Source organism: Zonotrichia albicollis, chromosome 2 (genome assembly GCF_047830755.1).
Source record: "Zonotrichia albicollis isolate bZonAlb1 chromosome 2, bZonAlb1.hap1, whole genome shotgun sequence".
In the NCBI taxonomy this organism is placed as follows: Eukaryota; Metazoa; Chordata; class Aves; order Passeriformes; family Passerellidae; genus Zonotrichia; species Zonotrichia albicollis.
The window spans coordinates 9,608,229-9,620,632 of record NC_133820.1 but is presented as its reverse complement, the minus strand read 5'-3'; the positions used below and the strand labels follow the sequence as shown (position 1 = coordinate 9,620,632).

Here is a 12,404-nt window from a genome sequence, read left to right as displayed (position 1 = left end):
TGTGCTTCCTGGTCCCCTATGACTGAATACTGTTAATGCCAGTGACTTGGAAACATTCCCAGTCCTGCTTCTTCTTTCTTGTTTTAACTTCAGTCTCCTTTTTTCTTTTCTCTGTGTCTTGCTTACCTCCTGAAATACCTATTCCTTCTTACTCACCACTCACCTCTCCCCATCAACTCTTCGACTTTTGCTTCTCTCTACTTTTTAAACTAGCTGAAACCTGGATTTGCCAAGTTCATGCTCTTTTAGCAACAATTCTTTTTACAGCAAGTTCTCCCCACACCATTCTTGGCCACACTGCTTCTAAGAGGAGTAAGGGAGCTCTTGAACTTGGGTTCTTTTGCTGTCATCCAGACCTTCCTCTCCTTTCTCAATCATTTTTAAAAGTCCAGAGGGGCAGATTAAGAAAGGCAGTCTGTTTATCCTAATTCATACCTTGCAATAAAAGATAGCTCCAGCAAGCTCTGTGAAGTGTGAGAGGATCTGAGGGTGCTGCTGCCTTGCCAGAGCAAAGGTAGAATACATCCAGGCTCAGCAATATAAACACCTGACTCCTGCTCTTTAGCATTTAACGTTGTCAGAATTGACTCTAGCATGTATGGTTGTAATGTTTCTTTCCTTTTTTAATTTTTTTTAATACCTTGGGGATGTCACATACATATATTGCTGCTCTCTGTCGCTGTTGTTGTTTCTGTTTATATATTAATTCTGTCTATACTAATGAATGTTTCTGGTGTCATGTCCTCTGACATAAATCTCCATAATGTTGTCTTTTTCCTTCAATATTCCCTTTCTCTCCCTTGCAAAATAAGCTAAACTTACACCATGGTTTTTCTTACTTTGTAGCTCCCCCACAGTTTGTGGTGAGACCACGAGACCAGATTGTAGCCCAGGGTCGAACTGTGACTTTTCCTTGTGAAACTAAAGGAAATCCCCAGCCAGCTGTTTTCTGGCAAAAAGAAGGAAGTCAGGTAAGTTGCAAGCACCTTTAAGTCTTTCAAGTCTTTCTAGTTATATTGTTAAATTTTAAGGAAAATTATTTACACTATCTTTCACAGTTCTTTTCATCTTTCACAGAAATTTGTCTTTTTAAACTATCACTATTCTCTACTGAAATTTGTGTCAGTTTTTTTTTAATATTTTGAAGAACACAAAGGCCATTTAAGTTGTTGAAACCTGTGCTAGGCACTGTATTGATGAGTAGAAAGAAACAAATTTATTTTGTTCTGAAGCCCCCAACAAACAGGTGGATGAGACAGGCACAGCAGATAAAAAAAGGTATGACTCAATTTTGAACTAATCAGAGCCAGTAATTACAGTTCACAACCTGTCTAGACATGATCAAGCAAAATGTATCCAGCAAGCTGATTTGCATTGGCATTTTCTCATAGAGCATACTGATAAAGGTTTTGAACACACAGATGCTTTCTTCAGTAAAATTGTCTCAAGAAATTTCCAGGTCTGGCTTGGAAATATTTACCTGATCCTCTTTAAAGGCAAAATTTGTGAGGCAGCAATTGGCACTGCCATCAGCCCATACTAACTTTATGGCTTAGTATCTGAATGTGATGCCACCACATTTCTTTACAGGAGACATTGTGTGTATCAGCTCAGGTAAAAGGTGAAATAAGAGCTGAACCACTGATCTCCTGCTTTACCTTCTCAGGAGATCAGAAAACTGGTCCAGAATGCCAGGACCATGCTGACAGCATTTTGTTCTCTGCTGTCTTGGTGGCTTACGAAGACACAAAAGGATTACTTTATGGGTGTGATTATTTTATTGTCTGAGTGCAAGCTTAACCTTCAGTGGGTATCTCTCAGTGTAATATTTAGAGAAATTTAAATCCAGCCCCCAAGGAGCACATCCTGGAAAGCACAGTATTGTGAGTCTCACTAAGGTGACAATTTTTCCAAGGGGAAGGTAGAATAGCATATTGAAATTAAAGTAGGAAGTACTGATGTGCTAGCAAACGTTTCAAACCCCTTCCTTGTAGAGCATTTTAATAACATGGTAATGTTTATGTAAAGTGAGCTTATAGTGTCACACTTGAATCTAATAAAGTGGACATCCATCATGCTGTAATAAAGAGAAGAGCTTCTAATTAAAGTAGGACATCATTTTCAGGATTAAAGTCATTTAGCGTAATTGAAAAGTGTTAATACTCTATTTTATCCTCTACCATTGGTATCACTTCAAGGGTAAAAACATTTTAAGGTGAAAATGCATCTTGTGTCTTTAATTGAATGTTATTACCTACTGATTGTACAATGTTGAAGCTGCTTAATTACAAACCTGGAAAATTAATTACCATATTGAGAACTGGGTCCCTAAGGGTTAGAATAGACTTTTTTGGCAAATAAATGCAACATAAAAATTGATACTTTCATGGTTTATAATCAAACCTTGAAACATGGCTCGATGTAGTTTACAGCATTCTCATGTTGATCTTAATTGATCATCAGTGAAATAACACAGGTTGGGGTTGCCATCTCGGTGTATAACTTGTCAGATTTTGCAGTGAGATGTCACAGAGTGAGACAGTTTCCACATAGTGTACATCATCATAGCGATGGAGACTGGAATTTTTGCCAAATCACAGGGTTTTTCACCTTTACCTCCCAGCTATAAATTGTTGCTTGTGTCTGCAATGCTGTTCCTGCTTTTAGGGGGACTGTTTGCAGCATCACTTCCAGTGTTCAAAGTAATGTTATATAGTCACGTTATCCCACTCCAGTAATTGTAGGGCATTTCTGGTTGTGAATCCATTTCTCAATGCTGCATTTTTGAGCACAACCAGCTGGAAGGGAGGGGAGCTGTTCCCTCCTGAGTAATTTTTTGTGCCAGCCTGTGTATAAACAGCTGGTCCTTTGTGCTTGGTAGCCTTTTCCCCAGAGCCCAGCAGCCGCTTGCTGATGACATGTGCGAGGGCAGAGCGTGTGTAACCTTTAAACTCCCTGGATTAAATTCTTCCTTGAGATAAATTCAGTGGCACTATATCAGAGATGGCTCTGGTCCCTCTGTTTGCAGCCCAGCATGCCACCACTGTGCCCAGATGAGCAGCCCAACAGGTAATTAAAACCAGTGAAAACGTGGAAAGCGTTTAAAAAGGGGTTGTGCTGTAATTTAGGACAAGTTATAGTTTATAGTTGTCTGGTCTTTGAAGGGACAAGTCCTGAGACTGGTGAACTCCTCCTGATGTGTGGAATATTCACTGGGACATGGTACCTTTCCAGAACAGAGAAGCCCATACTAAAGATAAAAACAAGGATTGATTCTCCTTTCTAATGAAATCATAAAGAGGGTTCTCAACTATTTTTTCCTCTTAAGAATTAGCAGCTTAATCCTTGCACTGTCTTTTACATTCAGCTTGTTTTTACACTTTACATAATGAGTGATAGATGAAGTTGAGGTCAGCTACGTCAAATTTCTCCTCTTTGTCATAATATTTACATAATACCCTCATGCAGTAGGTACCTTATGCCAGGTAAAAACTATTCAAGGCAGTTCAGAAAACAGGGCAGTTATTTGAGACCCACTTAGTCCTATAACCTCAAATTGTTTCAGAATTTTAACACTTTTTTTCCCTATTATCTGGAATGTTTACTGGGTGAATATTGATTTTTGAGGAAAAATTTGCTGTTATAAATTTCTTGAACATTGCTATTGGAAGGCAGTAAAAGAAAAGCCAAGTGTGATGAGTAACCCAGTAGGTTAATACAATTATAAGGATACTTGGAATGTTGGATCTTATTTAAAGCATATCTCTTTTCTTTTGCTGCCAAAACAATAAAGGCGTGAGTTTCACTTAAAAACAGAGTTTTTTTCTTATTTGAATTCTTACTGGTTTCTTAAGCAGTTTGTTGCTTATCAGTTGCAAATAATTTCTGTAAACTATCAAGGCCTGTTTCAGAAGAAACAGATCTGCAGAAAATTCATTTAATACCCTACTCCACGCTTTGAGATCTTTTTTATTTTAGTCAATACAGACAAGCCTAAAAGTTAGTAGGGAGTCATCATTAGAAAGCACAGGGCTGCAGTAATGACTGAAAGCTTATCACAGCATGGTAACAGTGTATTGGGGTATTCCTGATGCAAACTACTTTTCATAGAGTCTTGTTGAGTTGACATGAAATCCAGACCCTATTTTACTGAAATTACTGTTGTTTAATTATTAAGTTGTTGTCCTTTCTGTCTCATTGGGCAACGCTGCTACCCTTTCTCTTCACGTTTCCTTCCTTTTCCTGTTCTTATTTATTCACAAGAGCTGTGCCAGAGGGTATAACTTTTTCCTTGAAAACACAGCTCTCACCACCAAAACCTTTTTGGATCTGTAGTATTGATTCACTCAGTCCTTCATCATATGCAATGACTACTAGAGCCATTCCAGTTATTATTATTGACGTCTCTCTTTTCTCCAATCCAGCCCAAAGGCAAAAACTAATCTCCCTGTTTTGTGCTAACTGATATCTTATCCTACATGAAATTATTTTTTTCTCTCTGATGATTTCCACATCAGATTAGTACCCTTTCTATTCACCCTCCAGGCTCTATGCTACATTTCTCCTTTGGTTTATCACAGTTTTAATTTCCTTTTACTTCTCCTTTAAACTCTCATGCTCTGCCAGCTTCTCCTACTTCATGACATGCTTCTGTCTTCCTCCCAGCTTTACTTGTGTGCCATGATCTCACTTTCTCCTTTTCTCAGAACATTTTCATAGCCAAACAATAGTGCTCTGCTCCCTCAGGTCTCCAGGATTCAATGCTTGCTGCTAGTTTTCTAGTGTTTGCTGTAGTGTGATGTCCTTCTGGTTTGATAGCTGAGTATATTATTACAATTGCATTCAGACTGAAGATGAATGTGTCACAAATATAAATCACTCGAGTGTGATTGTTGGGAAATGTCTCCTTGCCTACACCCCAGTCAGAGCACAGCACTGTGAGCTGTCAAAAGGCTGTTTCTAATTTAAACTGTGAGTTGCCCAAGGCAGGGAAAGCAGCTCTATGTGTTCATAAAGTCAGAACCACACTTACTTTTTGTCCTCGATTATTTATAGTACTTTTAAGGAAAAATCATTGTGTAGCTGAAAGAAAAGCGATGCTTTTGTGTTTTGAATTGATGTGAGATGAATTGTCTTTGCAGAACCTACTCTTCCCAAACCAGCCTCTGCAGCCCAACAGCAGATATTCAGTGTCACCAACTGGGGACCTCACCATTACCAACATCCAGAGGTCTGATGCAGGCTACTACATCTGTCAAGCACTGACGGTTGCTGGAAGCATTTTAGCAAAGGCTCAGCTGGAGGTTACTGATGGTGAGCTCTTAGAAATTCCTATTGTTTTCTTTCCTGTCAAAAGTACATTAAAAACAGTGTAAATAAAGGCATGTGAGATCACATAAATCATACAAGTAAATGGACAATTTTCTATAGGAAATAAAGGGAGAAAAGGTCTCTGTTTTTGCCTATGGAGTAAAAAAGGCATCAAAGTCTAGTTTGCCTCTTACTTGCTTTCTGGAGGTTTGTTAACAGTGGGAAAAAGGGACAAACAAGCTTCGAATAGTTTTGGTGAGAAATGAAGCTGCTTGGTTTGCTAGAGCTAAGATAGGACTGCAAAAAAATTACCCCCAAAAATGTAGAGTGAATAGGTTTGTAATTAAAGCAGTGAACTGAAGTGGAAAGAAATGTGTCTCCATTTCCACCAGTCCTCAGTCCTATCTTAGACAAGTAGGGGATGTGTCCTTAGCTCAATTAAACCAACACAGTTGCTCTGGAGGTGGTGGAGTACCATAGATTTAGGCTGCCTACAACATGCAGCCCTTTAGTCCCTCCATGAATAAAGCACCTGCCTCAGAACTGTGTTCCAAGAATGCCTCAGGAGGGGTAGGTGTGAAAAAAGTCATAAAAATCCATAGGTGGAGAAGAGTTTTCAAAAAAGGAAAAGAATAACATGGTCTGTCTTGATGCCTTTCATTTCAAATTTTTGGGTTTGATATTCATCCTGCCTTGAGGTTTCCTATCTACAAGCATGAATCCATTTCATATGTCAGGAATCCTGTTGATATCCCTCTTCATCTTATTGTGGATAGAAGGCAGTTTGCATCCTTTCATGTTAGCGAGGAAAACAAGAGAATCCCTCTTATAGTCAGAGACAGTGGCATTCCCCAGCATCATTATTCCTTATCTTAACTGACACATTAAATATCTCCTGACAGACTTTGATGAATTTTTGCCATTAAAACTGTTGTTATATGCAGAGGTCTACTTTTACTGTTCCCTTAGAGACCTGCCTGCACCATGAAAGTTTGAAAAGATGTCTAATTTTGAATAATCTGCCTTTTCACAAGAGCATATTCATCACAAGTGACAGGTAGAGAGGTTCAGGCTCATATTATAGAGGTTTGAGCATTAATTTGATGCCTTTTCTTTGTTTTCCAAAAGCTGCCTATATTTTTATGACAAGGGGAAATAATTTCTGCCTTATCCTTGCATCTCTTCAAGCACATTGCTTTTCTATAATTTGTGGGTACTAAAGACTTGGCTTTACTCTGCAATCTCTTTAAGTCCTTCCTCTCATGGTCTATGACAAAATGATGCATTTTCATTCAATTCGAATTTAAATGTAGATTAAAAGGTCATTTAAAAGGAATGGAAAGGCAATATTTTTTAATATCTGTCCATAGTGCTGCCTGATTCAGGGCCATGACTGTGATTGGAATAAATAGAACACACAAACATTGGCTGGGAGGACATTGAGCTGTTAAATGGTCACACCTGCTGATGCTGCACAGATTTACAGCAACAGGCGCTGAGCGGATCAAATCGGGTTCAAGGATGCTAGTGATGAGAAATTCTTCCTTTTGACAGCCAAGGGCTTTGATCCACCTTTATCTCTTTCTTGTGTGGGGGAAAAAATAAATCCTAATTGATCTCTTTGGAATTTTCATTAGTTTGTTTGGAAAGCCAAGGGAAAGTGTCCCTGCTGAAAGTCAAGCTCATCTCCGGGTAATTCTGATTAAAGGCAGTGTGCATTCCACATAGCTCGAGAGAGTAATAGCTGGTGGCTCTGCTCAAGAAGTGCAGGGCCTGCCTTCCTCAAATGCTTTCCAGAGCCCACTGTCAGCATGATCATTATGAAATAATACAAGATTGCTTTATAGAAATGCCATTTCATCCCGGAGTCAAAGGGCAGGTGAGGTCAGAAGAGAAGTGCCAAAACAACATTATAGAGCTGAGATTATGTGAATAAATGTACCATTAGATCACAGATATTTTTTTTAATTGCTTTTAGTTAGGAAGTTAACCATAAATGTCTAAATAATCTGTTTTGGTTGATGCTGAGCAGAAGTTATGGGAGCTAATGACTTTTATCAGCAGGGAAATCTAATTTAATAGTTTTAAGAATATAATAAAAGATAAACACTGTGCATGCTAGCTATATGCTTAAGCATTAGTGCTCTAGTTTTTGGCTGGTGATTTCAGTTTTACTTCCTAGCCCAGAATTTTTCTGTTTGGTTAATGATTTAATAATAGTGGCGAGCCATCTTTTTCATTTTGAACACATTTTTGTTTGATCCAGAGTAATTTAGATCCAATTGAAGTTCCAATACAGAATGAAAACATGTCATGTGCAGAAAAACAAGTGCTTAATTATACCATATATAGCAGTGTTTCAGTTGTTACATTTTTGCACTTACAAGTCTTTACTGGAAATATTTTTAACTCGAGTGTTCACATGAGAAGAGATTACTAGCTGTGATGAAATGTGCTGAGTTGAGTGATAATTTTGCTGATTATGGACTGTGCTAAGAGCCTTCAGCGTATTTGAAATTCAAATCTTGTGTTTTCTTGAAAGGCTATCATGTAATTCACTGTCTAATGCACATCTGGAAAAGCAAAATCAATTTAAAAATTGAAGAATCTTTGCAATCCTTCCAAACACAAGAAATGAATATGCAGTTCACAATCTTACAATGACAGATCATGCAAATAAACCAAGTGCTTCCATCTCTGTCTATGCTCAACATAAAAGGAATAGTTTCCAATTAGTTTAGTATTTGTCAATCATGCACAGAATATTTTGGAGAAAATCTTATTTTCTCCTCAATAATTATTAAAATTTATTAATAAATGTTTCACAGTTTCCTTGTCTACAAATCTGACCACTGTGATTCTTAAATATATCCAAAGTTTTATATCTATGTTTTATAGCAAGTGTGACAGCTTGAAACAGGAGAAAATCAGAACAACTTCACAACTTCCTGTGAAGCTCTTCTGAAAAAAATAGAGAGACAGATGAGGGATTGGTCTCTGCTTTTCTACCTTTCAGACAGAACCCTGCCCTATCATGAGTGTTCACTTGTCTGATTACCTTTGTCTGATTTTACCTATCATTTCACCAGGAAAATTGTTTTAAATTTTGATTTTGGAAGTGCAGAAGTAAAGACTTCATTTTGTCTTTCTCTTAATTTCCATTGTAATTTGACCACATATCCCCCAAATTTAAATATGGTTTCAGTTGATCCAAACTGCATTTATAGTGAATACACTGTTAATGAACAAATATAATTTGTCCTTTTCCTATAATCTCTTCAAAAGTTAAGATGCATTTTAACATGAAAGGAATCTCTTAATTTTTCATTTACCAGAATATGCAGATGTAGGAATATTGGCAAATAGTTTCAAAACCATTTTAAAAATTAAAGTAATTTTGAAATCAACTTCTGTTTTGCCATGCAAATATGCTTGTGGGCACACAAAATGTTTTTGTGGAACAGAGACAGGAGTTTCCAGCTAGGAGAAAACTATGAAAAGAAACTAATTAAAATGTAAAATTTAATTTTAGAATTAAGATGTTTTCAAAGCAGCTATTAATCCCCACACCATTTTGTGGCTATTTTTCACTAGCCCTCTGTTCTTCATAATGCTTCTGACATATATATTATTTTAAACTCTAACCTAATTTTGGATCCTTACTAATGAGGACCTAAGTAGTAGGAATGCAAGCACACACATGTTTTAGAGAAGATTTACAAGTCATAGTTGTGAAGACAATACAGCCGTTCACAGATCAGTGGAAACTCTAAGTGTTCATTTAACCTTTAGCCTTAGTGTCATGGAAACCTGTAGTGGTCTTTCACCCATAACACCCTTGAAAATGAAGATTCCTTCTGGCCAGGAGGCTTTCAATTACACTATTGATCAGAGCCATTTAAAGGATTATGAGCTCCTCATTTGGGCTGTAAAAAAATCTAATTACATGGCAAAGAACAATATCTGTAATGCAGTAGGTTTTGAAAATACCTGCATTGCTACACGTGTGAAAGGCACTTAGATGAAGCAAATAACCACAGTGGAATAGTTAGCAACTTAAATAGTTATTCTTCCTTAATTTTTGCTACCTAGAAAACTGGGATTTGCTGGTTTACGTTAAATCTATAGGATAACTTGCACAGCTAAGTTTTAATTTGAATATACTCAGGTACCCTGGTGGGAGCTGAGATCCGTTTTTATTTTGCCAAATGGCTGAGCTATGTAGTCATAAGGAACCTTAATGAGATTAAACATTTTGTATCAAGGTTAAAATGTGTTACATTTTTCTTGTTATATAGTGATTCCTGTCCTATCTCTTAAGTTCAGTGGGTGATATTTCAGAATTTCCAAAATAGCTTTCACATTCTGGTGTTAAGAAATAACACATTGGCTGCATTTGGCTTTCTATTTTCAGTTCAAAATATGTATTGGCTTTCTATTTTCAGTTTCAATTTCAATGAATGTGATGAGTTCACATTCCAAGGTGTGATTCTGACAATATTAATGATTCTGATCTTTGTGAATCTTGTTAACAAATAAAAAGGTAGGTAGGATTTTTGCAACATGAAAATTTCAGAAACAATTATTTCAGGCATAAAATGTGCCACTAACATATCCCTGATATGTTTTATTTAATAAATAACACAATGAAAGCACTTTGAATCTATTGAAGGTTCCAGAGGTTTGCATCTCAAACAGCTCAAATACAACAGAAGTCATATTGCTTCATAATAAATTGTTTTCACTTCATTGTTAGAGTAAGGTGTTGTGTATGGACTACAATAAACAGATTCTCAGCTAGAATAAATGATTCAAACTCAGTTGACATCAGCAGAGGCAGGCTAACTTGCACCAGTTTAGAAGTCAATCCTGCCTGCTACAGTATTTAATACCAGTAACACAATTGTTCAGTTGTTCAAAATTTAAACAGCAGCAGTATGGCTGGTAAATATATAAAAATACATTAAAAGAAAAAAGAATTCTTAATTCTGTTAAACTGATTTTTGCATCAGTTCCAGCCTTGTGTATATTCAAGTATTTCACATTCAGTTTGTATAAACACATTCTTTAGAAACAAAGGTCATATTTTGTTGCTTAACAGATGTCTCAGAGAAAAGATACAACCACAGAATTATTTGGGATAAAATGATCTTTCAAGAAAAGTGAGCATTTTCTCTCATCTTCACGATATCCCACTGGTCATGGAATGAGGCTTATGCACAGCCATGCACTCTCTCACTGGTTGCAGGGTTCTTTATTCAGTATTGCAAGCATGCAGATGTAAATTATCAGGGGGAAAAAAAAGGGAGTTCATGGCTTTAAAAGGTGAGGAAATTATTTGATAAGTAAGCTGTTAAATGGTGTGATTGAGTTTGAGCTTTTCTCTGCTGGAGAGAACAGTACTGTCATTAAGATCACTCAGATTATGAAAATGTTTTGTATAACTGTTAGATATTTTTGCTGGTGAAAGCTTGCAAATAGAGTAGGAATGGGGGATGTGGTTGGTACCCAGGCTAGAATAGCTGAAGTGTTTCACTTTTAACTCAACAGATTTCTCTATTAGACCATTAATTGGGTAAGCCATTAAACACATTTTGATGTGACATCAGAGGTGTGTTTTAATTTGTGCTTTCCCAAATTGGAAGAAAAGAGTGATGCACTTCAATTCTTCACTGAATCAAGGTCTTAATTTTCCTCCCATGTTAACCAAATCAGCCTGATGATCTTTGCTAATAGATATTTTTCTATCTACATGTTATCTTGCAGTGGCGAAATGAAACTCTTACTGAAATGCTTTTCAGATTTGACAACTAATTGATAACCTGCATCTATGACTCCTCCAAAAGTAATGGTTTTAGCCTCTTAGAGGCTGGCTTCTTAAAACTTGTCCTGCATGGTGGAATAGGGCTCACAGCAGCAGCAGGGGATGGTTAAAGGTGTGGATGCTAATACTGTGCCACTGTTTTAGTCCTGACAGATCGGCCTCCGCCCATCATCCTCCAGGGCCCCGTCAACCAGACCCTGGCCGTGGATGGCACAGCTCTGCTCAAGTGCAAGGCCACTGGTGACCCCCTCCCTGTCATCAGCTGGCTCAAGGAGGGCTTCACCTTCCTGGGCCGTGACCCTCGGACGTCCATACAGGACCAGGGCACGCTCCAGATCAAAGCTCTGCGGGTGAGTGACGGCAGCACCACGAGCGTGACGGGTTCTGTGTGTCCAGTTTGGGGCTCTTGGTGTGTGCCTCAGGCAGCTCTGCTGCCTTCCTGCTGTCTTCAGAATTAACCTGTCTTTCCTAATGTGCAGTTCTCACCAAGTCGTTATCCATTCTTTGATGTTGTGTAGGAAAGGGCAGGGAAAGAAGAGTCAAACCAGCTTGAGATATTTCTATGAGAATTCCCTAAAAACAGAATCGATGTTTATAACCTTGTGTATGTGGCAATAAAACACATGAGTTGGGGGTAGATAGAAATATAAAAGAACAGTCCTTTCTTTTCTTTTCATCGGTCTTACCCTGAAGCCATTGGCCTCTCTGTCAAAACTTAGAGCAGTTCCTTGGCAGCACCTGACCGTAATTTTCCAAGTACTTGTGCTGCCACGTGATCTGGAGCTCATCAGGGCTTGACCATGCTCTTTCTCCATCAACAGCTCATCAGTCCCGAGCTGGCTGATTTATTCCAGTGTTATGCTTCCTGGAAATGTTCCACCAGGCTGCAAATGGGAAAAGACAACTAATACTGTAGCATACGTGCAGTCATATGCAGAGGGATTTCTATTAAAAATTAAATACCTATTGTAATATTTACATTTCAGCACATGAGATAATACAATATTATCTAATACTTCAAATAGGATAATGTCATATATTTTTGATAAATATTGCATCATTAATCTCTAATCTAATCTAATCATTAATTTTTCCCTGTTCAAAGATAAATGTGTATTTTTTTGAGTGTATTTGGACAAGCATGCATATGGAAAAATAGCAAGTTAAGTATACTTATTTGTCAGGAACTTGAAGATAATTTCAGGAACCATTTAATTTAGTCAGCAGAAATGTCTGCACTTAATTTTTCCATCCAAAAAAATGTCAATAA

The 12,404-nt window shown here is 37.6% G+C and overlaps 1 protein-coding gene across 17 annotated transcripts in view; it reads left to right on the top strand.

The window, feature by feature from the left end:
* Positions 1 to 12,404, top strand: part of ROBO2 (roundabout guidance receptor 2) — a 1,042,455-nt gene that overhangs the window by 933,996 nt on the left and 96,055 nt on the right. For all 17 annotated transcript variants that reach the window (XM_074532752.1, XM_026794852.2, XM_014268608.3 and 14 more), the window contains 3 exons: positions 847 to 971; positions 5,142 to 5,313; positions 11,279 to 11,484. In XM_074532752.1, the coding sequence (XP_074388853.1) occupies positions 847 to 971; positions 5,142 to 5,313; positions 11,279 to 11,484 (503 nt within the window). The remainder of the gene's footprint in view (positions 1 to 846; positions 972 to 5,141; positions 5,314 to 11,278; positions 11,485 to 12,404) is intronic.